The 26,486-nt window shown below is 49.3% G+C and overlaps 2 protein-coding genes across 9 annotated transcripts; one reads left to right on the top strand and one right to left on the bottom strand.

Moving 5' to 3' along the window:
* Window positions 1-623: 623 nt before the first annotated feature.
* LOC125720506 (sorting nexin-25-like) lies at window positions 624-19,387 on the bottom strand. 5 transcript variants are annotated; one of them, XM_048996000.1, is made up of 20 exons: window positions 19,360-19,387; window positions 17,837-17,983; window positions 16,211-16,295; window positions 13,686-13,902; window positions 11,926-12,092; window positions 11,077-11,263; window positions 9,346-9,416; window positions 8,333-8,523; window positions 6,785-6,916; window positions 6,087-6,362; window positions 5,697-5,843; window positions 5,308-5,451; window positions 4,679-4,819; window positions 4,202-4,315; window positions 3,769-3,930; window positions 3,550-3,658; window positions 3,211-3,277; window positions 2,284-2,465; window positions 1,534-1,634; window positions 624-1,255 (listed from the first exon to the last, which is right to left on the bottom strand). In XM_048996000.1, exons 1-20 carry the CDS (start codon window positions 19,369-19,371, stop codon window positions 1,190-1,192), a joined length of 2,718 nt encoding a protein of 905 aa, XP_048851957.1. In that variant the 5' UTR covers window positions 19,372-19,387; the 3' UTR covers window positions 624-1,189. The 5 variants fall into 5 exon arrangements, with proteins under 5 accessions (XP_048851957.1, XP_048851955.1, XP_048851953.1 ...); XM_048995998.1 differs by lacking the exon at window positions 19,360-19,387 and having other exon boundaries at window positions 3,550-3,643; window positions 17,837-18,646; XM_048995996.1 differs by lacking the exon at window positions 19,360-19,387 and having other exon boundaries at window positions 17,837-18,645.
* Window positions 18,732-25,371, top strand: cfap97 (cilia and flagella associated protein 97). Of its 4 annotated transcripts, XM_048996005.1 has the most exons (7): window positions 18,732-19,094; window positions 19,358-19,536; window positions 20,430-20,467; window positions 20,720-21,337; window positions 21,665-21,927; window positions 24,154-24,304; window positions 24,664-25,371. In XM_048996005.1, exons 3-7 carry the CDS (start codon window positions 20,443-20,445, stop codon window positions 24,759-24,761), a joined length of 1,155 nt encoding a protein of 384 aa, XP_048851962.1. In that variant the 5' UTR covers window positions 18,732-19,094; window positions 19,358-19,536; window positions 20,430-20,442; the 3' UTR covers window positions 24,762-25,371. The 4 variants fall into 4 exon arrangements, with proteins under 4 accessions (XP_048851962.1, XP_048851961.1, XP_048851959.1 ...); XM_048996004.1 differs by having other exon boundaries at window positions 20,430-21,184; XM_048996002.1 differs by having other exon boundaries at window positions 20,430-21,337.
* Window positions 25,372-26,486: the final 1,115 nt, after the last annotated feature.

Here is a 26,486-nt window from a genome sequence, read left to right as displayed (position 1 = left end):
TAACGATCGGTGCTGCGACTTTAATTTGCGGCGCCTGCGGTTGCCAGGGAAACCATACTCTAGCGGCACAAGAGATGTCACCGCATGGAGCGAATTTAGCACGTTTTAAATGGATAAAAACTGTACAAACGCAGGGTTGCCAACTTTGGTCTGTTGGTTGGAGTGAGATTTTACATTAGAGACAAGTCTGCAGACGAATTTGCACCTATGTAACCGTTTTATTACCTTGTAAATAGTCTGTAGAGTTTGCAAACTACCCCGACGCTTTTGATGTAGCCAATTTCACGTTTATAGTGCAATGTTACAGATTTCCCGCAAGATTTCTTGCGTGAGCGTGAAAGTAAGAAACCGTGTCACACCAGATGCGGGAGAGTTGGCAACCATGGAAACGCAGTGAGTGTCTAACAGGAAATGGGGCTTGCAGGAGGGAGTTGAATTGAGTTGGACTTTTTAAGGTGCGCAAACGCACTAAACAAAACACGGAAGGGAAGGGCATATATAGGCAATATAAAAAGCAATGCTTGTGGGTGTGTTCATTGCGCTTTGCCCATGTGACTTTCAAGCTACATTGTTTAACTAGTGTGGTTTTTTTTGTGTTGCGTGTACACAGAAATTTAAGACTGAGCAAAGTTATAATGTACATCAGTGGTTTATTGCTTATAAATGCTTTTCACCAATCCTTTAAAAATACAATCTAAATAACAATAAAATAGCCACAGTTACTATACATAAAATATTGCACAACTGTTTCGATGGGCACAAGAAAAGGTCAAGGAATGTTTTTCCATTCTTTTTTCTCTTTAGCATGATTACAACATTCATCATTTCACAATAACTCACTATAAATAATACCTTTCAACAGGGTCTCACCACAAACCCGTCTCTCCACAGAAGAGTTTGGCAGTTAGACTGGTTGTTTTCACATTAAAATCAAGCAAAAGTTCACAAGGAAATACCATGGGTCTTCCCTGTGTTTTGTTCCTGCCGTGTTGAGTGCGCAGGGGTAGGACAGGCGGCAACATGTAATTCCTTGTTCTTGTGCCACGTTCATCACTATTCCAGTAAGACGTTTCTTGACTGCACTACATCCACCCCCAGGTGGTTCTGCTGGACGTCTGCTGGGTGGCAGAAGGCTGGGTCAGATGCGTTCCTCTTTCAGCCTCTGTTATCGGTTGTAGCTGCTCTAGGGTCAGACTTGGTCTGCTTCTGTGCCCAGCTCAGGACACAGTTCCCTGAGCACGATCTGCAGGAGTACCTGAAGGGTGTACAGGGGGCAGAGGGGTCACACCATCTCTCAGAACTGCATGGGTGGCATTGGGTAACTCTAACGAGCAGTTCTAGACCTGCTTTTAAGATGAATGAACAAGTAAGGTCTTCAGAAGGAACTGTAAACTAAGAATGTACTGTTACGCAGCCTTCATAAAACCTACATGTGTACTTAACAGTTCCAGACTAGCTCTCTAGATGAGAGTCCAGAAGTTTGTAGCGTGACACATGGAGATATGGCTCGGTCAGAAGGTTGCCTCCACTCACGTAGAGAAGGTGCTTGTTAGCATTGGCCTCCTGGAGGGCATTGAAGATCTTGATGATGCCGTACCGGGCATTCTGCTGCCCCACGAGATTCTGCAGTGCTTCTAGAAAGGAAGGCAAGGCAGTCACGCACTTCCTTCCTCAATTTCACTTGATATTCCGCTACACTGATGACTGCGCATTACTTATGTGACTAGCAGACACATTCATCTAAGAGACCTATGTGCTCTGAAAGCCGTCAATGAAATGGGACACGTAGTGAAACCCTGTCACATACTAAAGGCAGCAGCAGTTCTTTTGAGAATTGAACCTGCATTTCAGGCACTGGCTTGGGTGTGACGTGGACCTCCCTTGGTCTCCTCTTCTCATCCACCCCCAGAGACAGGGGCAGATGATAAACCTTGGTTTTTTTCCTCAAGCCTTGCTGAGGATCTCTCTGTAAATGTGCCATCGACCTGGCAACTCCTCAGCTGACGAGCATTGTCACGTGTGATGGACAGGTTGGCATTTAGCAGAAGCCTTGCAGATGGGAAGCGGTGTGGCTTAGCAAGCTTATTAATCACTCATTAAAGCTGCATTCGTTTGAGAGCGACAACTTTTAATTAAGACTGAGGGGAGTTGATGACGGAGCTAGCAAAGTGGCGGCAGAATGTACTTAAAGTGTTCTTGCATGGTGTGACATCTTGAGTGAAAAAAAAAAATGAATATGGAATGAAGGTAAGCAGCAAGAAGGCAGACATGAGAGCTGCTGACCTGGAATGTTGTCCAGAAGCTTCTGTCGGGCCTGCTCCTTGGTTTCCTGGCGCTCCTGGTCTGAGCGGCTTGTTTCGGGCTCTGCCAGCTTCCCGTCAGGCCAGAAGGCATCGCGGAACAAGTTGATGTAGTACGTGAGCATCTGCTCGCTGAACATCCAGCTGGCTGTGTCGCGTATCTGCCTGTGGGTGTGCGAACAGGCTGGGTTCAGGAGGGAGATGGCAGCCTCAGAATCGCGTTTTCATCAACGTCTGCAGATCTAGAAAGGGATACGTAGTGATGGGCCAGCCCATCGCGGGGCACATTCACACACCATTTACTCGCACAGGCACTCCTATGGGCAATTTAGTAACTCCGATTAGCCTTTTTGGACTGTGGGGGGAAACCGGAGTACCTGGAGGAAACCCCACGACGACATGGGGAGAACATGCAAACTCCGCACACATGTGACCCAGGCGGAGACTCGAACCCGGGTCCCATAGGTGTGAGGCAACAGTGCTAACCACTGCACCACCATGCCACCCCCCTCTGCTCAAGTCAAGTAAACTAAAAAAAACATAAAAAATCTGAACACTCGGCTAACCAGTAAAGTTTTGCCAGTCATACAAAAATGTTTAACAGAGCTAAAGGCATCTTTTCAGCAAGAACACTTGGTCTTTGAGATCATAAACTTGTAGCATTCTGTTCCTTTTATTGTGGCACCTCAGTGTGGACAATAATCAACAGGAATTGGAAACACTGTGAAGGACAACCTAACCTCCTTTCTATGGTAGTTCCTGCAACTCCACATTCTTACTTCCTGTTTCCTGCTCTTCTTCAAAAGGAATTGCTCTCATTTCCCCAGAAGGGCAGGAACTGGTTCTCTGCAGATCCCAACAGCATCGCTCTTATACACAAGCAGGGATTGCTGGGTACCGCCGTACTTACTTGTTAATCGTTCGTCCAAAGGTGACTTGCACTAGTGCAATTAGCGTCTTCCTCACCCACTTGAACACTGGTGAGAGAAATACCAGCGGTAAGAAAAGTCTTCCGCAACCTCTCCAAAATGCCTTTGCAGAAACCACTCTAGCAAAGTAGCGTTTGTGGGCTTGTGGAATTTGTTTTGTTTTACCTCAAGATTCTTGACATGCTGAAAATGAAGCTTGACAATAGCGTATCATCTCAAACTTAAAACGTAGTGCAACATTATGAGAGCTGCAGTGTCCACAGCTGCCTGCCAGTGTTTCCCTGGAGACACGTGTTGACACCGATGGGCCTGATACTCACTGCCCCTGAGCTCGAAGATCTCTCCAATCAGCATGAAGCATGGCTCGGTCACCTCATCCCCACAGCCGAAGTCGCTGTCGTCATCTGTGTCATCCTGCCATGTGTTAGTCTGGTTAAGGGACACCTTTGTTGAGTGTCACTTGGCAGAGAAGCCTGTGTCTGAATGTGTGAGGAGTAGATCTGTGTGTTTGTGTTGGCTTTCCTCATCTCAGAGCTCACCTCCTGGTGGGAGAAGAGGTCTCCTGGCAGCCTCTCCAGGAAGGCGGCCAGGGAGAAGGTGGTCTTTTTTTGGATGTCGATGACCTTGAGGTGCTCAGGGGACGGGCTGAGGAAGGCGTAGAGGAGCTCGCTCTGACAGAGCCGCTCGTCCGCCAGCATTTTCTGAGTGGAGTGAAAATAAGCGTGCCTGACCACACAGGAGAGCCGACGGATGACGCAAAGTTCCTAACCGCACAGTGTCAATATAAATACCAGGTTAAGCTGGTGTGACCTGGGGTTACAAAGACCTGGTGATTTGGCAATCTGGCCTCTCAAAGTCGGGCATACAGATGAGCTATGAATACTGGCGTGATACCGAAAAATGAGCTTCCTCACCAGGCACATGCACACTCCTGGGTATCCATGCTGAAAAGATCAGCTGCATTTCTCTCACCTCTAAGAAGGCATTGAGCTGGCCTTTGGATTTCTCCAGGAATTTTTGGTCTATGGACTTAAATGGCAGCTTGCTGAGGGAGGGCAGTTGAACTTTTTTCAGTGATGGAAAACACTAAAGGGAGAGAGAACCAGAGACAACCATGTCATTTTTTTGAAGTCATAACAGCTCTGATTATCCCACGGGGCTATGTGAGTCATTCCGTCACCACGGCAACATGACATCACAGCCTGTGGCGTTTCTAAAGTGGTGAGTAGACCTCAGTAGCCTTCACAATGACTGCATATGTTGCTGGTGATCCAGGGGAGCTCCTGTGCTGGCAGTAGGCTGAAGGTCTCCTGACTGAAGACTGGGTTGAATTTGGAGCTTGTTTGCTGGAGGTTATTCAGAGGGACTGGTGGGTGGTGATGTAGGACGTGGGCTTGTGTGTTGAGGGTTTTTGGGGGAGGGAGGTGGGATCAGCTCAAGGACGAGTACCTCTGTCAGCTTCCGGTGCAGGACCTGGAAGTCATTCAGCTTCCGTGACATAACCCAGTGGTTTCCATCAGCCTCATCAGCTTCCATCAGGCTGACAGTCAGAGAGTAGCACGGGACCTGATCTCCATTCTCTTCCACCAACTGTGAGACAGAAGACAGCATCATGTTTGTGATTTGGCTCGTTCAACAAGACTATCTCCAACCAACAGATGCTACAGATATAAAGACCGAAATAGTGCTAAATCATGCTCAATATCCTTAATGTGTCCCAGGAGTCGGACTTACTGCTCAGCAAATAACGATAAACTGCTACAAAATTAAGAGTAAAAACACAGGAAGGAAGGTTCTGGAAGACCGATAGGCATGTTTTTGATTCTCACACGGATATTTTATTTCCTGTGGAGTTCACTCTTCAAATGAACACCTACGATGATGGGCATCTCAGTCCGTTAGCTGCATTACACTAATTAGCCCTAAAAGCTTTTGAGCTCCTGTTGACGCTGGATGCATTGAAGCCTCTGCATTGACTCACAGCCGAAATCAATAAAAAGAGCAGTTCACCCAAACAAGTCTGTCTCCCAATACAGTGCTTAAGCATCTGGCTACAGTAGCAATTGTTTTGAAAATACCAGTCTGCTCACTTCCCCACTGCTGATGACCGCCCTCCAGCTGCCCAGGTTCTCACACCACCAGTCAGTGCGAGAGACATGCTGCTGTAGCTCACTCTGCTCCTTCTCCATGGCCGCAATCTCCTCCATCAACTGGCACACAATCTACAAGGAGAAGACACTGTAACTTTGGTTCTCCACTCTGAGCAGCCTACAGCTCACTCTCCTCGTGGGTGACAGTCCCTTGATAGAGAAATGGTTGAATTCTCTGCTCCAGAGATATGTCAGAGACCACACTGTGATAGCTGTTTTAGGGAACGTCACTGCCATGCACTGGAAAAAGTGACTCAGTATAGCATCAGTGGTAACTCCATGTGCATCCAGGGCCAGAGAGCCTTGTAGCCTCGTACCGTTTTGTCCGGCTTGGGAGAGTTCTGGATGGATCCCAGGGCTTGCATCTTGTACTCCAGCTTGTTGTGGAGCTGCTGCAACTTACTGGTAGCATAGCTAACTTGCTCACCGAGACCATCCAGCAGCTCCTCTCCACTGTCGCAGACCTGGCATTGTGTACAAAGGAAGAGTTTTCACTAGCGTGATCTGAACAGCTGCATGTTCATAAAACGCACCTCCGTTTGGTAGGCAGGTCACGGTCAGCTGTACAGCCTGCTGAGTCATGCAGTGTAATCAGGTGGCTTTGACCTAGTCACATGACTCCGTGGTGCACAGCTTGAGGTGCCCTTTGTCTGTCTGTGTCCCTTCCCGTTCCACCCGTTTTGTCACTTCTCTCCTCACCAACTCACCATTTCATCGTTGTCTTCAAAGCTGGACTGCGAGCTGCAGTGCTGCTCCTGGTGCTGCAGTAGCTTCTCGCACAGGTCGCTGACCAGGAAAGACGGGTAATATCGCTCCCTCAGGCTCTCATACACGTCCCCTTGGATCCTGTGGATCACGTCAGTGCCCCGGTTCCCCACCAGCGTCTGCTGCAGCTCTTTGTACAGAGCCTTCTCCACTGGGATCTCCTTGCTTTCCACAAAGTACTTCTGGTAGATTTCTCCCACCTGCTGTGGGACCTCGCTCTGGCAGTAATAAAAAATGCAGGCAAGGCAGCCGCTCGTAAGCGGCACACGAACAGCAGACACACGGACGCCAAAGCAGCCCACACGGAGATAATGTTTCATGTGTGATGCCGCGCAGGCTAAACAGTGTTCGTACATGTCGGTAATTATCCAACGGATACGACAAACATCAGCACAGAGGCCAGCTGGCTCTGCCTCCACATTAAAATGCTTAAAACTCACACAGTTTGCCAGAACACAGACCTCTGAGGCTGTGGAAATGTCAGGAGGACCCAATCGTGTGTGTAGGTATGTAATTACAGAGTCTAGCGTGCTTTCAAGGAAAAAGGAATTCCTGTCTAACACGGGGGGTTCTTCTTGCTAAGCACTATTGTGGAATTTTATTTCACCATGTAAAACTTGTAGCCTGGGTCAGTCCCTACCTTGCTGACGGTCTTCAGCATCTCCACTTGCTCCCAGAAGCTGATGAGGGCCCGCTTGTCCATCCTTTCCATGTAGATGTGAAATTGCTGCCGGTACATGGGGCTAGACATGATCTCCTCAAACTGGAGGATCTGAGAACATCAGAGACAGCAGCTGAAGTAGTAATGTATACTATTACTCACACATATGCACACTGTATAATAAGGTATACTGTTACTTAAACATATGCACACTGTATAATAAGGTATACTATTGATCAAACATATGCACACTGTATAGAACGGTATACTGTTACCTAAACATATGCACACTGTATAGTATGGTATACTGTTACTTAAACATATGCACACTGTATAGTACGGTATACTGTTACATAAACATATGCACACTGTATAGTATGGTATACTGTTACCTAAACATATGCACACTGTATAGTATGGTATACTGTTACTTAAACATATACACACTGAATAGTACGTATACTGTTACTTAAACATATGCACACTGTATAGTACGGTATACTGTTACTTAAACATATGTACGCTGTTTAGTACGGTATACTGTTACTTAAACATATGCACACTGAATAGTACGTATACTGTTACATAAACATATGCACTCTGTATAGTACGTATACTGTTACCTAAACATATGCGCGCTGTATAGTACGGTATACTGTTGCCTAAACATATGCACGCTGTATAGTATGGTATACTATCACTTAAACATTGTACACACTGTATATCTTCTACACTTTTGCGCAGTCTTCAGAGTGACCAGGTGTACATTTTACTACATGGGGTACTTGTATAACCACATACATGACAAATAAAGGATTCTTGGGGATTCTGGGACTGAATTTCGTGCTGTCGAGCTTCTACCATTCCACCAGTGCCATAAGCAGAAGAGGGGAGAGTTATGGCTTTTTGGAATAAGATATTGTCAGCTATAAAACCCATCGGTAACACTTTCTATGAATGCCAAGTCTATAAGAATCTATGAAGATATTCATAACAGATTATAATACATCCACAAAGCATTATAAACATGGCTATGAATATTTATGAAAACACATGAATTAAATCCTTTATTATTATCCATCGTATAGTGCATTATAGATGAGAGCTTCATTGGTGCTTATGAAGTATTATAATCAACACTATAATGCCTTATGACTGTCAATAGAAGATGCTGTAATGTTTTATTCATTCTTGTACCAAGCATTATAATGCATTATGAGGGTATCTACAGTGCATTGTAGATAACGTGTTACCAACCCGTCACTGTGATGTCACAGCATGCCTCGCCTTCACTCTGTCTCCCTCTTGCTACCCGATAGGCATGTCCAGCCCACCCGCACCTGCAGTCTCCTTCCCCCACCGTTTCTCTACACGGCCCGTCTGTGCATATCTGGGTTGGAGATTTCTGGCACAATCCCTCGATCTCTTCTGGGTCTTTGGGATGCCGATGCTAAAGCGACGAGTCTTCCTGCAGGCAGCCTTACCGGCAGAAACATGCTTTTCCTGTGCCGATGGGAACGCGCTTACCTTCTGGCCCCGCATCCCGTCGAGCTCGTCGGAGAGCCCGTCCTCCTGCCACTCGTAGTCGGGGCTGCCCAGAAGCCGGATCCTTCCCTCGCAGCACCGCTTAGCCACCGTCAGCTGATTGACGTAGCGTTTCACGTTGCGTGCCCTCAGCAGGTCTGCCTTCATGGCCGTCGTCTCCTTCCCTCTGATGTCTACACAGGCGTTGGGTGGCATTATGACCGGAGACACATTACTGCTAATCCGCTTTAGTTACTTACCGAGCTGCTTCAGCCGGAATTATTCATTCCGTTAACACATAGCTCTACTTTGCGCTTTTTAGAGCCAAATATTTTACTGAAGAAACTTTACTATCATATTCATATGGAAGTAAATTATTTAAACGTGTTACTAATATTCTCCCATTCATTTAGCAGTGGGTGCATTTCAGCAGAAATGCAATAAAGTGGCAGACAGGAAAGGGAGAGCCGTAAGATTACCTTCGGCTGTCTGAGAACGTGCCTGTCTGCATTTTATTATGCATCGTCAGCGAGGGAATCTACGCTGGACACATTTCTGTCACACAGGTCTTTGAGACAAACAAGGACCCACCAGTCTGTATTGTTGGAATTTAATTTCCATCACAAGACCAGGCCTTTAGCGATGCGGGAACGGGCAGGTCAAAGGTCAGCCGTGCAGAAGCAGAGCGCCTGAGCCTTTTTACTGATGACCTTTTGGTATTTAAATGACACGCAGGAAAAAGGCCGCGTCTCAAACACGCTGTTCTCAGGGTTCGCAGGGGAAGGAAGGGAGGGCAGTTGGGCCAAGATTGGCCATTTATGCATGGGCTTTACTCACAATGTCGCTGAGTTACCATGATGTGGAATTTGTAATATGGTCGGGTTTACTGGACTACGAGGCTGGAACCCTGAGTAATTCCGACCATATTGATCACCGCATTTGGGTTTAAGAACCTGAGAACTTCTCAGGATTCTACAGCCACAGTGCCGGGCCACAAGTCCAGGCCGAAACCCTACCTGTCTGTTTCTTCAGCTGAGGCAGGTTACTGATCGTCGTCGCCTGGACGATCTCCACGACGATTTGGTACCTATGGAAACAGATCTGTAATTGGTGGCGGCTAATGCGCCGACATACCCCTGAGACATCCTGGAGGAAGGCGTAAGTTTCCATGGCCTGCGGGTACGGTGGATATGCTGGCACAGACATGGTGAGGACGAAGCGGTGGGAGGTAGGATGTCATTAGGCTTTAAATGTGCGAGAGACTCCCGGACAAACCGGCTCTCGACCGAGTCCACTAGACTAAACAGCCAGTGCTAGGTGATTCTAAGCCGCAAGACCATCCCTGTGCCTGCATATCATGTTCGATGTAGAAAATGCTACCAGGTCTGTGCTGGGGGACACATTCAGGTCCAGTGTTTGCATCACATGGAGACCACCGGAAGAGAATCACGGCATGTCAAGCCGTCACTGGAGAGAGTCTTTGCTGGGGGAGAACTGGGCTGATCGACTATCTCTCTCAATCCAGCTTCTATGACGGCCAATGAGATGGACACATACAATTAGCAACCAAATGAAAAGATGCAAAACTATTGTACAGCTGCCTTGTGCTTTTAACTCAATGGAAAACTTGGTTTTCTGCAGTTTTCTGCGCTGACCTGCAAGACATATTCTTGGGTATCTTTCGACAGGCAGTGGTTACTATGGCAACATCATTTCGATCTATAATTAAGAGTGTAATCACCTGTTATCTGTGATATTCCACAGGTTGCCTGAGTGAGTAGCTCAACTTAAAGAAGGGAACTCGGCTGTGACTCTGCTGAAAGGAGAAGCACCTCCACGCTGAGCAGGAGCTCAGACCTCCATTCTCCATCCCCCCTTGGCTTTCCTTACGTCTCATGGCACAGATCAGCCAACCCTTTCTGTCTGCTGAGATTGGCGACGCACTCAAAGCTTGGTGTTGCCATGGTGACGGCATGCTGCCCCGAGAGTTTGTGGCCACCTAAGGAGGGTGGGCAAAGCAAGGCTTTGCGCGGAAGCTGACTGCATCAGCGTGCACCTCTGAAACGCTCCGTATGTGCAAGAGTGGCATCCCAACTGATGTTATACTCCTTACCATTGTGATGGTAACTTTCTCCCTGCATAGTTGTGATGTTAATGCTCTTCCAAGGCCCTGATGCTTTTCAAACTTACCGATGTGTTTCTGGGTCCTTTGGTGGAGCAAATGTAATCCTATAGCACTCGAAACATTCGTGCCAGACACTGTGGTCACACTGGCAGAAGAAGCCTACTGTGGGCAGGGCCTGTGGACAGTGGATGGGGCCTGTGGATGGTGAGTGGGGCATGTGGGTGGGGTCTGTTGTGGCTAGTGGAGCCTGTAAACAGTGGGTGGGATCTATGGATGGTGGGTAGGGCCTGTGGATGGTGGGTGGGGCATGTGGGTGGGGTCTGTTGGTGGAGGGTGGGGCTTGTAAACAGTGGGTGGGATCTGTGGATGGTGGGTAGGGCCTGTGGATGGGGTCTGTGGATGGTGGGTAGGGCCTGTGGATGGTGGGTGGGGCCTGTAAACAGTGGGTGGGATCTGTGGATGGTGGGTAGGGCCTGTGGATGGGGTCTGTGAATGGTGGGTAGAGCCTGTGGATGGTGGGTGGGGCCTGTCGGTGGTGGGTGGGGCCTGTAAACAGTGGGTGGGATCTGTGGATAGTGGGTAGGGCCTGTGGATGGGGTCTGTGGGTGGGGCTGGTTCTCACCTCAGCTGCTTAAGGAATTCAATGTCAGAGCTGCTGCCGATGAGCTTGATGAAGTCCTCGTAGGACGGGGCATAGGTGTAGGCCCTTCTGTGTCGCTCGCTCAGCTGCTCACGCTCTTCCAGCTGGGTCAGCAGGGTGCGGTTGATGTAGTCAGGGTCACTAAGTTGCTCCACCAGGGGGTGCAGCACTGTGGATACACACATGGGGGGAGGGGATTAAAGACTGCAAAGCAAATCTCTGTGCAAAGTACCCATAGATGTCCGCATTCAGCTACAGCTGTAATTATGTCAGTACATCTGCTGCTCTAATTGATCCCTCTACACTCACTTGGCCCAAAGGTCTCTGCAGGGCTGTCAGGGAGGAGTGCAGGTCACTTGTGGGCAGTGGTGGCTTAATGGTTAGGGAAGCACACTTGTAATTGAAAGATTGCAGGTTTGAATCCCCGACCAACAAGGCACCACTGAGGTACCCTGAGCAAGGTACCGCCCCCAAGCACTGCTCCCCGGGCACTGAATTAGCCACCCCCTGCTATGTCACATATGCAGAGGGCACATTTCGTTGTTAAGTGCTGTGGTGTGTCAACAATGATAATTAATCACAATTTTAAATCAAATTAACCCATTTTGCAAAGACTAAGGACGAAATGGGATAGTTTAGCCATCCTGTTAGTGGCTAGTTGATAGTTAAATGTGATCCATCATCACTGTTACGTTTCATGAACAGGTCATGTGAAAGTCCAGAGGGCAGAATACAAACCAGACAAGGGCTTTGCTGTCCTTCACTATTAACTCCCCACGGTCTCTGCTCTCGCGGTTCTCCGCCCATCGAATCTCCACAGTCCCGACTCACCTTTGGCAGTGAGGATGTCAGCCAGCGCCGCGCGCAGGCTGCAGGTGTGGTGCGCAGGCCCGAGGCAGAGCAGCAGCAGGTGGGCGCAGGAGCGCAGGAACCGCAGCTCATCATTAGGGCTGCGCAGACACGGGTGCAGCGGGAAAGGCTGAGGAGGCTCCTCCTGCCTGCAAAGAGAGGGTGCGTGAGCGGCTGCCCTACTTTCCATGCTGCCCTGAGGGCGGAGCGATCACAGAGGAGGCTCTGTCTGCCTTGGTGTCCTTGTCAGGATCATGGAAGTGGACAGAATAGATCCACAAGCCTCCGGGGTCAAAGCTGCCCCCATGGGAAGAGCAGGAGGCCTCTCACAAGGCTACCCACTCCGAGCCACTTCCCTGGCAGCTGACGTCTGTGCCGTGTAGGGTGACCTCCGAATCCATGTCTGGAGGGATACTATGAGCCATTTCAGGTTTTATATGGAAGCATATATTGAACTTTATTATTTGTAACTCACAGAAGACAATCCACAAATATGTACCGTGATCCACAAGTAGGGGGCCGGCATGGTGGTGCAGTGGTTAGCACTGTTGCCTCACACCTCCGGGTTCGAGTCTCCGCCTGGGTCACATGTGTGCGGAGTTTGCATGTTCTCCCCATGTCGTCGTGTGGTTTCCTCCGGGTACTCCGGTTTCCCCCACAGTCCAAAAACATGCTGAGGCTAATTGGAGTTGCTAAATTGCCCGTAGGAGTGCATGTGTGAGTGAATGGTGTGTGAGTGTGCCCTGCGATGGGCTGGCCCCCCATCCTGGGTTGTTCCCTGCCTCATGCCCATTGCTTCCGGGATAGGCTCTGGACCCCCCACGACCCAGTAGGATAAGCGGTCTGGAAAATGGATGGATGGATGGATGGATGGATCCACAAGTATTTCACTATGTGTCTTCTAAATTTGTGTCGTATAAAATCATATTCACAGAAATCCGATTTGTACATGCACATTTGTGGATCACATCCTGTCTATTAATGGACCACGTTACATTTGTGACTTCGCTCCTATTTACTTGTGGATTTTTTGTCCATTTTGTACCACAGTTGATCTGTAGAAAAACAATTCACAAACATGTCACTACCCACAAATACGTATTTTTATCTGTGCTGTGTAAAACCATATCCGCAAAAATACAGAGCGATATCTACACATGAAACTGTGGGAAAAAAAATCCACAAATATGAAGTGCAGTTATTAGTTCCACTGAACCTTATATTTGTGTTTTTTTTCTATAGATCAACTGACCAACCAGCGCACTGCAAGAACTCGGTGCTAAAGTGACATTCGGGTCCTTTTAATTGAAATGATTGAAATGGTAGTTTACAAACCCTGTCGGAGCTCATAGTGTCCTTCCTGTCATGGATTAGGTGGTCACCCTAGTCCCGTGGGATTCGGTCTGGTAACAAAAGCAGCACTCCAGTGTCACATGCGATGGGACTGAGCTGCAAGTCCGTGTGTTGGGGGATTGTAATAAGATGCCTTGTATAGATACAACCAAGAGTTATCAAGACATCATCCATTTTCAGGCACACCTTCACTGGATGTCTGGATTTTCCTTCTTTGTTTTAAGTTAAATCAGGACATCATGGAAGGAGCACAGCTGTGCAACATGCAGCAGAGAGCGTCATGGAGGCTTGGAGGAAAGAATCCTTGTGTTGATGGTAGGCTGACTGTAGAAAGAGTTTTATCAGTGCAGTAGCCCCGCCCACTCCCTGCATCCCTGTGGCACTCGTACCCGGTGCTGGCGGTCCTCAAGTCGCAGAAGTGGGAGTGCAGGGCCCTGACGACATCGCCACACAGCAGCCGCACTACGTCCACCCCGGCCAGCCGGCTCCTGAGCTGTCGCACCACCTTCCAGAAGTCTTTCTGTAGCAGGAGGTAGAGCTGGCCCTGGTCGCGGCTCCGCGACCCGTACCAGGACAGCACGTAGTCCCTGTAGCTGTAATCGAAAACTGACAGAGAGGCACCGATGCTGCGTGAGCACGTGGGAAAAGGAGAAACTCAAAACTGACGGACAATCTGGAACAGCTTCTCGACCATTGGACTGGAGTTCCAGTTCCGGAAGCTGACAGCTCCAGCCCGGTCCTCCCCTCCGACCTGGACAATGCTTGTTCCATTGGAGTGTTGCCGAGAACGATTGCCAGGTGACAGATGGTTAAGAGGGAAAGCCAAAAATCACAGAGAGACCTGGACCACTAGTAATTATACCGTCACCCTGTTCACAAGGAGATGGATGGTGCTGACTTCTGGTCAGCCGACGTTTGTTGCTGATTTGTATGATTGCAGTTAACAACTGCGAATTACGTCTGGGATGAGATAACATTCCCTGTACTGCATTCCAAGCTTCGTCACTGCATTCCCGTGCCATCCTTCTCGATGGCTTTTCATGCTTCAGATATTTCTGCCCTTGAGAGGTGAAGTGGGCTATCCCACATTTTTCACCCCTACCCCCTTTTTTATTGAATATTTTCAGTTGGATAAGTTGTTATTATCTAAGTCATACCTCTGTGCTACGTATGATATATATCAATTGTAGGGTATAGGCACACAGATTTTTTTTTAAAATTTCAACTTTGGAGCAACATTTTCTCAAAACTTTACCTCTCAAGGGCACATTTTTGACTATGACATTTGATATTTGAGATACTTTCTCCAGTGAGAATCTGTCACCATCCACTCAGGTACACCAGTTTCCGGTAATGTGGGGCAACCACCTCTTTCTCCACCACGCTGTGGTTAAACAGCCTCTCTAACAACAGACTGCAGTTTCACAGGAAAGGACAGGAAAAAAATACACAGGTCAAGTGACAAATCAAGTGTTTTGTCTGTGACGGTGGCTGACATGGCATCTCTGATCTGTGACACCTAAAAGGGATTTGTGCCGCTGGTCTGCTGTGACCAACTAATAGACCATGAGGAAACTGCATCCTCCCCGAGTGACTTTGTGAGAACCACAGCCCCAGCGGTTCTCTCCTAACGGGGTGTGGTGTATGGGGGCCGTGTGCCCCAGCTACCCCTGCTTTCTCGACACCAGCCTGAGCTGTGCCTGTCAGGCCAATCACACAGCGCCATTTGCGTTACAGTCACTGCACCGGGGGAGACTTCCCTGCGTTAAATGGATGCGGAACCTGTGGCAGTGTCGCCCAGCGGAGAGCCCCGCTGAGTCGCAGACTTAAACAACCTCGCCTGACTCAAACACAGTCAAACAGAAAAGGCCCAGATGGTGCAGTAATGAGATATCAGCAGATTAGATACAAAGACCATTTCTGTCCCAGATGCAGCATGCTCACTTTAATGAAGTGCTCACTTTAGGCACAGAAACAGAAGAATACGCTCCAAGCAGCATCACGTAGCGTCATTTAATGGAAAATCACCACTCATCACTTTAGCCCAGGAGCTAAATCAGCATGCCTTTTGGGGAGGAGCTAAATCAGCAGTCTGCCTTTTGGGGAGGAGCTAAATCAGCAGTCTGCCTTTTGGGGAGGAGCTAAAGCAGCATGCCTTTTGGGGAGGAGCTAAAGCAGCATGCCTGTTGGGGAGGAGCTAAATCAGCATGCCTGTTGGGGAGGAGCTAAACCATCTGGCCTTTTGGGGAGAAGCTAAACCATCTGGCATTTTTGGGAGGAGCTAAATCAGTAGTCTGCCTTTTGGGGAGGAGCTAAAGCAGCAGTCTGCCTTTTGGGGAGGAGCTAAAGCAGCAGTCTGCCTTTTGGGGAGGAGCTAAAGCAGCAGTCTGCCTTTTGGGGAGGAGCTAAAGCAGCAGTCTGCCTTTTGGGGAGGAGCTAAAGCAGGAGTCTGCCTTTTGGGGAGGAGCTAAAGCAGCAGTCTGCCTTTTGGGGAGGAGCTAAAGCAGCAGTCTGCCTTTTGGGGAGGAGCTAAAGCAGTCTGCCTTTTGGGGAGGAGCTAAAGCAGTCTGCCTTTTGGGGAGGAGCTAAAGCAGTCTGCCTTTTGGGGAGGAGCTAAAGCAGTCTGCCTTTTGGGGAGGGCAAGAGTAACCAAGTGGGAGCAGGACTGGCCAGCTGCACCACCGGTGTCCCCTGTCTGAGACAAAGTGAAATTGGCCGGCTAAGTCTCTGCCTCACCAGATGAAGGCCCTCTAGGCCAGCTTCATCGCAGCCACCCGCTGTCTGAGACAAAGTGAAATTGGCTGCCTATACCCATACCCCATGAGAAGATGACAGCCACCTATGATGCCTATTGGGTTGGCGGGCGCTGGGTGGAATCTCTGAGTGCAAGATTCCTGTCTGCAGACACACCTACCTTCCTGGAGGGCCTTGTCCACGTTGAGGGACACCACCACTCGCCTTGCCTGGGAGGGCTCTGACAGAGGTGCTGAATAGTGTCCCTGCCATTCAGGAAGAAAGGCATGCTGAAAGTAGCATGGACCACGAATACAGTAAACACTGGAGACAGATCTGGTAATAGAGGATACGCAGATTGCATATGTCAAACATGGGGTGATTTGTTCTCAAATGAAATGAGCCAGGTAGCAGGTAATTGTACACTGGGTAGTTAGTGACTCATGCCTTTGTAGTGACACAGGAATCACACCATCAGCTTCAGGAATCCCTTCACCTTATACGGCATCTTCAAAGCGGACTGGGGCTTGAATATAGATCCCAGATTAAAAATAAAAAAAAATCCTTTTATCTGTCTGAAAAGCATAAATAACTTACTGTATGTCTATATTGTAATTGAGAAATTGCGATTACTATAAGCAGACACCCTCTTCCCCAAATGCCCAATTTGCCCTTATCTTTGCAAAGTAAACATCTGTGCAGTCATGACTATGGCACTTATTGGAAAGATAAAGGGCAATCGAACCAAAGACCGAGCAAATGGCGTGGCCCGGGGAGGTGGAAAGAGCTCACCAAACCTGATATCACAGCAGCCATGCGGAGGCCAGGTGTGGGCAGGGTGAGGGCCCCGCAGGGGTTGTGTGAGAGCCAGGCAGAGATTGGGCAAGGGCCCAGTGGGGGTTGTGTGAGGGCCAGGCAGGGGCCAGGCGAGGGCCCCACAGGGGTTGTGTGAGGGCCAGGCGGGGACTGGGCGAGGGCCCTGTGGGGGTGGTGCAAGGACTGGGTGAGGGTCCAGTGGGGGTTGTGTGAGGGCTGGGCGGGTGCCCGGAAGGCACTGCAAATGCCTCAGGGGGCTGCACGTACAGAAGGGGCCATTTGACCATCCCAGGCTGAGTGTGCTGTAGTGACATCACCGGGCTTCTGGCCCTGGGGGTGTGTGGGATATCTGGGTGTAAGACAGCACCCCTATCGGGCAGCATGCCAGTGCCTGAAACTCCAGATGCATGTGTATAGTCTGCTGTGATTTACACAACAGCAGAGACACCAAACCCTGTGCACATGGGCGCCAGTAATTATTTGGTGATGGCGATATACTACCCAAGAGGACGACCTTGTTTATACTTAATGCTAGTGCCATTCTTTGTGCATACGTTTTGCCCAGGGGCCCACACAACCCATAATCCGTCCCTGCATCATACATGTAACTTATTTTCTTAATATACAGTACATGGCTTCACTAATGTGATTTGTTTGTGAAGTGCATTAAACATAGCCATGAGAGTAACAGGAAAATCGCTCTTATTATTCCAGTTTAGATAAATTAAATAGATAATTAGATACAATTAAATATCCAAGTAAATTAATGTAAATGAATAAATGAAACGATTGTTAAGGTTCTCAAATCAAGTAGAGGGGTGTATTCATCAGATTATATAATTTCATACTTAACATTTAATTTGTCGTACCTGAATCCCACTAAACCCATTTAAAATATCTCTCATATGCTCGCAAAAATGAATGAGCTTATAGATACCATTAAAATAAGATTAAATAAAACAATTGTATTATTTTATGGTCGACATCTTACCATTTTTTTATTGAGTAAATCCAACAAGTATGCCGGCGTCTTCCTGGAAGCGTCGAAGCTCGTGATTTTAAAGGGATCCCGCTTCGCAAGGAGTCCGAGGGTCCCTAAAGCCAAGCATGCGGCGAGGAACGACGCGTACACGAAGAGCTTGAGGAAAAGCAAGGTCACGGTCAGTCCGCCGTCCCCGACCTCGAAAAGTACGGCGGCGGCAAGTGTAAAAGCAGTCAGAAAGAGAAAGAAACGGGGCGGGGAGCCGAGGGGCGCAGCCCCGGACGCCGAGCTGCTCCTTCTACTGATGCAGCCGCCCGGACGCATGCTGCCTTAAATGACATCTCCCTAAAGCCGAGCAGACGGAGATCAGCCTTCGTGGTCCGGACGTCGCTCATAACACAGTACAGGGACGTGTGGCGCTGCTGTCGCCTACAAAGACATTATGAAGCCAGCATGGAAAATCATCTCCTTCACTTTGGACATCCAGTTCGCACGCCAGGAGAAGCATTCAGTCACCGACCGGCGCTGTTCACATAACCGGCATGAAGCATTTGTTCGAGGATCTTATTATCCGCCTATATTATGACCTCAAAGCCGGCATCTGACGAAACCGTGAACCATGCAGGTCTGAAGATGACTTAGCTGGTAGAGCATCAAGACTGCTTCCAGACTGCGATAAAAAAACAGCTATACAGTTACCAATGCACAAGGACTCGGCTTCTTTTTGACAAATAGTTGCCGTAAAACAGACCGGCAAGCCACCGGTAGCCTATGTGATAAAGACCAGCAGTTTGACGATCTTAGGCTACCTCTGCACGGCGGATCCCCTCATCCTGACTGGAAGCGCTCAAAGCGCAGCTCACTGACGGCCAATCGGGCGCGACAGTCTATATATAGCTCATTATCATTTACTATCTACTATCAGATAATCGATATTTGTCTTCACCATGCGAACAACTGAAATGGCTTTAAATTACATTTAAAGTAACTCGCCAGTAACTCGTCTATTACACTTGGTATCTCGGGTTACCTCAGCAGATTTTCATCTATTTGGCTCCTGATTTTTATCTAATTAAAGATCCATCAGTTTTGAAACTGCTTACAAAGATTGACATTATATTTACGTTTATAATAAGATGCTACCTTTGAAAACATTTTCGACTTTGCTCAGACGCTCCAATATTAAATTGCGTACAATGCCCCGAACAACCGAGACCATCCATTTCCTAAGACCACGGGGAGCCTATCCCAAATGGATTTCCAGTAGGTGAGTATTTAGTCATCCATCCATCCATATTACAACCACTTATCCTGTTACGGGTTTATTTATTTGTCTATTTATTTACTAATTAATGTAAGCCCTTATAAATACAGCACACAATCATTCTCCATGTATTGACGTAAAACATGCGACTCAAACACAGCTCGCAGTAAGCATTATGTTTGTAGCAATACTTTTCCTTTTTGCAGCGAGATATTCATATTATATTATTATATAACTTTATCATATTATTATAACATGTCTGACAGACCACATGGACCATCTGCACTCAGGCTGTGGGCACTGGAACCCCCGTCGACTCGGAGCCGGAAGTTACGCAACTTGGTAACGGTTGCTAACCGCGACCAGCCTGTTAGCTTGTTAGCCAGCCGGAGAGCGTCCCTTGCTAAGCCGAGATAAGCGGGCGCTCCGCCGCCGCGAAAGGCATGTAAGTGCTGAGGGGATTGTCGCCGCTTTTTCGGGCTACGGGTCGTGGGGCTCGCGTTGTCCAGAAAGAGCCGCAGGAGGGTAGGAGAGACCTGATAGACTGGGCTCCGGTGACCGATCGGGCTTCACGGCAGTAGTACCTTCATTTATTTTAAGTTTCAGCAATAAGGATGCGCACATCATCGCTCAGTTTTGCACCATAAAGCAGAAATTAAACCTCACTCACTCTTTGTCTCCGAAGTTCAGCATAGGCATTAAAATGTCTACTTAATACAGATATTAAAACCTGTTGCTAAGAGATGGGATCTGAGACAGGGATTTGATTTTCCTATACGAATGTCCTGGGATTAGTTTGATTATTTGCACCGCAGAAGCGGCGTTTAGTTGTTTGTCGAGGCATGTGGCTACACCGCAAAATACATTAGTGTCAGTGTGTTTGAGACACGTGTCTTAATAGCTTTGTCTTTAATTCGTAAACGGTATTAGATTAAGATGGATATTTCTCGTAGTTTCCGTCAGTAATGAGATCAGTGAGCAGGAGTATTTGCCTCCATCGCTGTATTTCTCCTCAGAAGCGGGGACATTAATTAAATACAGTGTTTTTTTTCTCACTTTAATATCCTGTGAGTCATGTTCTTTCTCTCAGGATTAAAGATGGATAATGTGTGGGTGTCAGTGTTAATAGTCACTGTTTCTTGCCAGCATAACCTGGATAAATAGAACTAAACACTTTCAGAAGATAATGTTCTTTATCTGGAGGTAACTTTAATTTGATAGGTTTCCATGACAGTGCAGTAGTTGAGCGTTCCGAAGAGATGATGATTCAGTCTGTTGTATAACATCATCTTTGATTTAATGCAGTGGCGTGTTTATAACTGAATTCTTCTTTCTCAGCCTTACTGAGGGGATGTACAACCCCAAGGATCTGGAAGGTGAGGTGGACCATTCCTTTTTCGACAGTGACTCTGAAGTAGCTGCTGGTGTTTACAAGGGCAACACTCAGGGTGTCCGTGACAGTGGGCCATCGTGGGGAGGGGAAGAACAGGGCAGGGCCTCTTCTCAGGGGAGTCAGAGCCCCTCTGAGGGAAAGGAGGACCACCTGCCCGCGAAGGAGCGGATTCGGTCCCCGTCGGAGAGCGGGCAGTCAGAGGACACTCGCAAGAATGGTACACGTGTTTCCTCAGACACGGGGTCCTCTGCAGAGGAGCGGGAGGATGAGGACGAGGGTGAAGACGGCTACGAGCTGAGTGAGGAGGAGAGTGACGAAGAGCCTGCTGGGCGTTCACTGGGGGGCCGCTCTGTTCCCAGGAGGCTTAGTAGGAAGTTGAGGGGGTCCCGCTCTTCATCTGGGTCTGCGAGCTCATACAGCAGCTCCGGGAGCTGCAGCTCGGAGCCGGAGTCGCCCCTTAGCAGGAAACCCACGTCGGTGCCTAAATGCCTGCCGCCCCCATCCCCCCGATGCCAGTCCAGGTCAGGACCATGCACCACAGGGGAGTCCGACGACACGGTGACAGACGTGACCCCATTGTCCACGCCAGACATCAGCCCTGTCCAGTCGTTTGACCTGAGCATCGGCGGGGGCAGGAAAGAGGGGGCGGGACACCTCGCTTCCCAGCATCTGCGCGTCCCCGAGGGTTCTGGCCCAGAAGGTGAGAGGACCTCCAGCCCAGGGGTGGGCGGGGCTCAAGCTTACTCAAGCAGCCCCACTCTGACACCCTCTGAGTCCGTCATGTCTGGTGTTGGTGGTAGCAGTGGCCAGAGGGCCGTGGATGATGCTGTGGATCTTAACCACCTACTCAAAGGTACCATTTTAAACTTTTTACTGCGAGGGAAGTGAAACATGATTGGTCAGGGGTGAGATATGATTGGTCGGGGAGCTGTTAGTGCATTATTGCTGAGAGAAGGGCAAACTGAGGGCAGGGTCTGTCCTGGATGGGCGTGGCCTGAGTCAGACAGCAACTGGATAGTCCTCACGTGGTGCCACTCTATGTGCCTGTCTGGCTGCCATGTGTGAGGTGAGCGCTGGGGGCTGTGTGTCTGCTTGTTAGCTTAGCAATTAGCAGGTCATGTTTTCTATCCACTCCGTTCGGCACACCCTCTCTCAGCCCATTTCAACCTTTGCCCCAAAGCTTTCTTGAGCCTGGAGCAGCCGACCGACAGCAGCCCCCACGTGGAAATGCCCCTGGGCCGGGCCCGGAAGAACTACTCCTTCAGCAATGAGGAGGTGCGGCGCATCGACCGGGAGAACCAGAGACTGCTCCGCGAGCTATCGCGCCAGACGCCAAGGCCTGGCTCCAGCGCCGCCGCGTCTGGCCGTGGTGCTGCCTCACGCCTTTCCCACAGCGCCCTCAACAGGCAGCGTGAGCAGCGGAGGATTGAGAGGGAGAACATGGTAAGAAGGCCGGATCCCCGCCCCCTCGGGAGGCCACGCCCACAGCGGACCCGTGACCCTAGCTCCTCCTGTGGCACGTTCGCTCTGAAAACCGTGCAGCGTTTTGTTACATTTCTGGGTAGAACGACATGTTTCTCTGAACGTTTTCTGTCCTTTAGTGGGTGTGTCAGAGGTGTTACCTAATCAACAGGGACATGTATATAAAACCTGTCAATTTAAAGTGACAGTGCCCGTAATCAATCTTAGTTATAGTTGCAACACTTGCATAACACGGCAGGGTGTTTGACACACCACTGTTTCTGTTTAAATGAACATTTCGTCAGGGCTGAGCGTAGCCCTGCTCTTTTCATGCCTGGTTGCAGTTAGTGCTACAACTGGAATGGAGCTTATTTCAATCATGTGAGTCTCCTCTGTGGCACTGTCTTGTTGATCCTCGGTCAGATTTCGTACGGAACTGGATCTGCCGGCCAGGTTCAGAATCACGGATCGTGTCGGCGAACTGACAATAGGTGTTGATGCTGCCATGGCCAGTAGGGGGCATCTAGCAGTAGATGAGTCGCTTGTGGGGTTCTGAAGTGGAAATATGACAGGCAGTATGACTAACTGGCAGTAGGTGTTGATGCTATCTTGGCCAGTGGGGGGCACCTGTAGCCCATCATTGTGCAGTACCATCCAGTGCAGTATGTTCTCCATCAGCAGAAACGGTGGTCACTGTATGTATAATTGCTAGTTATGTGAACTAATGTAGTTTTATGTTGAGTAGCATGCGTGCCATATATAGATCATACTGGTATATTAAAGGTAAAAAGGAAGGCTTTCTTCTCATGGGATGGTCTTTCGGGGATTATCACACCGATCAGCTTTATGCCTTTGGTTCAGTCTTGGTAAACACACTGCTGGTATAGAAATGGTTGATTGGTAAATGTGTGCTTACTAGCTTGATAAAGGTGTTAGTTTCGCGTAGAACATTTTTCTTCCAGTATGAAGAATTCTAACATATAATCACCAAGACGGTCTTCTGAATTAGCTCAGCTGGTCTGCATGGGGTCTGCACGGCGTCCGTGGACTTGTGAGTGGCCGCGTGTGACTCTCCACGCAGTGTGCAGTGGTACGCAGTGTGCAGTGGTACGCATCGGCACCGTTTTTATCAAGCCTGCCGGCAAAAGTGACAGAAAGCGAAAGCGGAGATGGAGCAGCCAAAATAGACGCCTGCAGCTGCTGGGACAGTTGACATTAAGGTCAGCTGACCCCCTCCTGCCCCCCTCCCCCTCCCTGAGTGGTGGGGGGGGACTCCCCTCTTGGAAAAACAGCTCCTAAATGTTGCACTTTACAGCACAAGTTCAGTCGTACGGCCCCTCGTTTCTCCGCATATATATTACTGCGAAGCACCCCTCCCCCAGCGCAGAGCCTCCTCCCTCCTCCTCTAGAGCAGAACAGTCTGTACCCTGTCCTGTAGCGTGGAAAACCTGCTTTCCTAGATCTCCCCGCTATTCTTAGAGCCTTCGGCGTAACCGAATACGGCCTGAGATGCTCTCGCGCCCTGGCCAAAGACTCCTCTCAGTGCACCGCCGGCCGGCTGGGATGGCGGAGCACTGCGCCTTGTCCTGCTTTGGTCTGGTTTCTCTCTGCTGCTTCCTGATCATTCAGGATTTCCTTCCTCTGTGGTAACATTTAGAGAATCCTTCATTTTGAACGTAAATTTTGCAGCTTTTGGAATTTCTGTGGCATTTGCAGTGAAATCCTATCATATCTTCCCGATATGTTTATTCTCATAACTGAATCGGAAATAATGGCATGGGTGCCAGTAACCTGGGGTGACGGTAGTTGCGGGTGACAGTTCCCTGTCGCTCCCTGTCTTCCCACATGTGACAGGCTAACAGGCTGGTCGTGGTTAGCCTTACTTAAGAGTGTCAAGGTCACAGCTTTAGACCAGAAGGGGGCGCTCAGGAGAGCTTGGTGAGCTTGTATATTAGCAGCACACCTTGAATGATTATCGCAGTGACTTAAAGCCGGCTTTTCTGGCCACTCCTGTTTCTTCCATCACTTCTGTCCTTAGAGATGCCCCATGACACAGACACGGGTCATCTGTCTGCTATGTGTGGGGTGACGGGGGGGGGGGCATATGCTAAAGAACCACGCTACTCCTTTCATCCACATCGCTGACCTTCCACCCCCTGATTAAACCCCCCCCCCCCCCCCCCCCCCATGGATGTATCTTCAACCAAGGCTTTCCTGAAGAGGCTGGAGGCTGTGAAGCCCACTGCAGGCCTGAGGAGAGTCGAGCAGCTAGCTGACTATCAGCGCCATGCCGGCTACCTGGGTGACCCGACCCACAGTGCTGCCCAGAGCAGGCCCCCATCCAGCCGGAGCTCAGCAGGTATGATTACTAATCCCCCCACATCAACACCAGAATGATCACCAATCTAAGGCAGTGTTGCCCAACCCAGTCCTAGGGGGTCTGCAGAGAGTTCACATTTTTGCTCCCTACTGGGTGCTGGAAAGGAGCAAAAACGTGCACTGTATGAAGGTCCCTGAGGACCCAACTGGGAAGCGCTGATCTAAAGAACTGGCACCTCGAAGCTGAAACGGCACCACTTTTTCATGGTGTATATCATTAGTCTGAAGGCAGTGATTATGTTTGGAGCCACTGTAGAATCCAAACCTATGGTTGTTAGCCCAGAGTACTCAGCATGTGCTGATGACTGTGTCTGACAGGCCGCTCTGTGTCTTTGCCAGGCTCCAGTTCCAGCAGAGCCTCCCGGTTTGCCAGGACCCGACCGGAGTCCAGCGTGTCCTCCATCACGCCCAAGGAACCCCGACCGGCCTGGTCCTGAAGGCCGGCTCTGTGCCTGTGTGCATGTCCGCATCTGCGTGTCTCACTGCCTGTATGAGGGACTGGGTGCTGGTGCCAAAACAGTATCCCGGAATAAGAGTGCTGATGGGAAATGAAGTCTAAGCCCCTGCTGTGGACTCCATATCCCATGAGTGCTTTGTTACAACCCCTTCGCATTTATGTACCTAAAGATGCAGAAGGTCAGCTATTATGAACTTTAACCTGGCTTTCTTCATGTTTATGCTGCTGGTCTGGCTTCTACGAGTGGCAGTTTGACACAGAGGATGCTGGGAACTCGGACTCCATCCCACTCCTGCAGGCCTGTGTTGTGGTCGTACGGCGCTTCGGCGATGTTTAGACGAACATTCCTTTTTAAATTCAGCAATATGTTGTATTGGTTCCTACCTGTGGATTAGCTTGCACCTCTTTCCGGTATCGGTCAGCCTGTTAAAAATGCCAGAGTTCTGCTTTTTGTGCTGATTAACATTGTAATTTTAGTGCCTGAAAGCAGGAGCATGCAGTATCCGTTATGAAAGTTCCGATGGTGGCCCCCCACTTTATATTGTGCCCAGTGTACTGTCATGTTTTTTAATAAATCACATATATCCACACCTGCTTTGTCTGCTGCCTCATTAGCGAATGGACGCGAAATGCCTGACGAGCCCGACAAAGCTTACTGGAAGGAGCCGATGACTGCAGCAGTCGGAATGGTGGCCATTAATCAGCCCACACTTGGCTGTGTACCAGGAAGGACTCAGGATGTGAGAGGAAGACTAATGTATTTGTTTTTGCTAAATTAACAGCCATACGAGTGTAGGTGTGATTGTCAAAACAGGCATGCAAAAACGATTCTATGGTTCCATTCATTAACTCACAATTTTTTCTGATAGCAAACTAAGTGTGTGATATACGTGCAATACAGCTGTGGGGTGTGCTGAGGGAGTCTGGAGGTAAACATACAGATGATTGTAGCTGTAAGAGCTGACGTGTGCCACACTGCCTCTCGGCCGTAAGAGCTGACATGTGCCACGCTGCCTCTCGGCCATAAGAGCTGACGTATGCCCTTTCCGCTGGTGTGTGCCTCGCTGCCTCTCGGCCGTAAGAGCTGACATGTGCCACGCTGCCTCTCAGCCATAAGAGCTGACGTATGCCACGCTGCCTCTCGGCCGTAAGAGCTGACATGTGCCACGCTGCCTCTCGGCCATAAGAGCTGACGTGTGCCCTTTCCTCTGATGTGTGCCTCGCTGCCTCTCGACTGTAAGAGCTGACGTGTGCCCTTTCCGCTGGTGTGTGCCTCGCTGCCTCTCGGCCGTAAGAGCTGATGTGTGCGACGCCACCTCTCGGCCATAAGGTCTGACATGCGCCATTTCCTCTCGACTGTAAGAGCTGACGTGTGCCTTTTCCTCTGATGTGTGCCCCGCTGCCTCTCAGCCGTAAGAGCTGACGTGTGCCATTTCCTCTGATGTGTGCCTCGCTGCCTCTCGGCCATAAGGTCTGACATGCGGCATTTCCTTTCGACTGTAAGAGCTGACGTGTGCCTTTTCCTCTGATGTGTGCCCCGCTGCCTCTCGGCTGTAAGAGCTGACGTGTGCCATTTCCTCTGATGTGTACCACGCTGCATCTCGGCCATAAGGTCTGACATGCGCCATTTCCTCTCGACTGTAAGAGCTGACGTGTGCCGTTTCTTCTGATGTGTGCCTCGCTGCCTCTCGGCCGTAAGAGCTGA

The sequence above is a fragment of the Brienomyrus brachyistius genome, chromosome 25, assembly GCF_023856365.1.
Source record: "Brienomyrus brachyistius isolate T26 chromosome 25, BBRACH_0.4, whole genome shotgun sequence".
NCBI lineage: Eukaryota > Metazoa > Chordata > Actinopteri > Osteoglossiformes > Mormyridae > Brienomyrus > Brienomyrus brachyistius.
The sequence above is the reverse complement of the archived record's forward strand: the minus strand, read 5'-3'. Positions and strand labels throughout refer to the sequence as shown.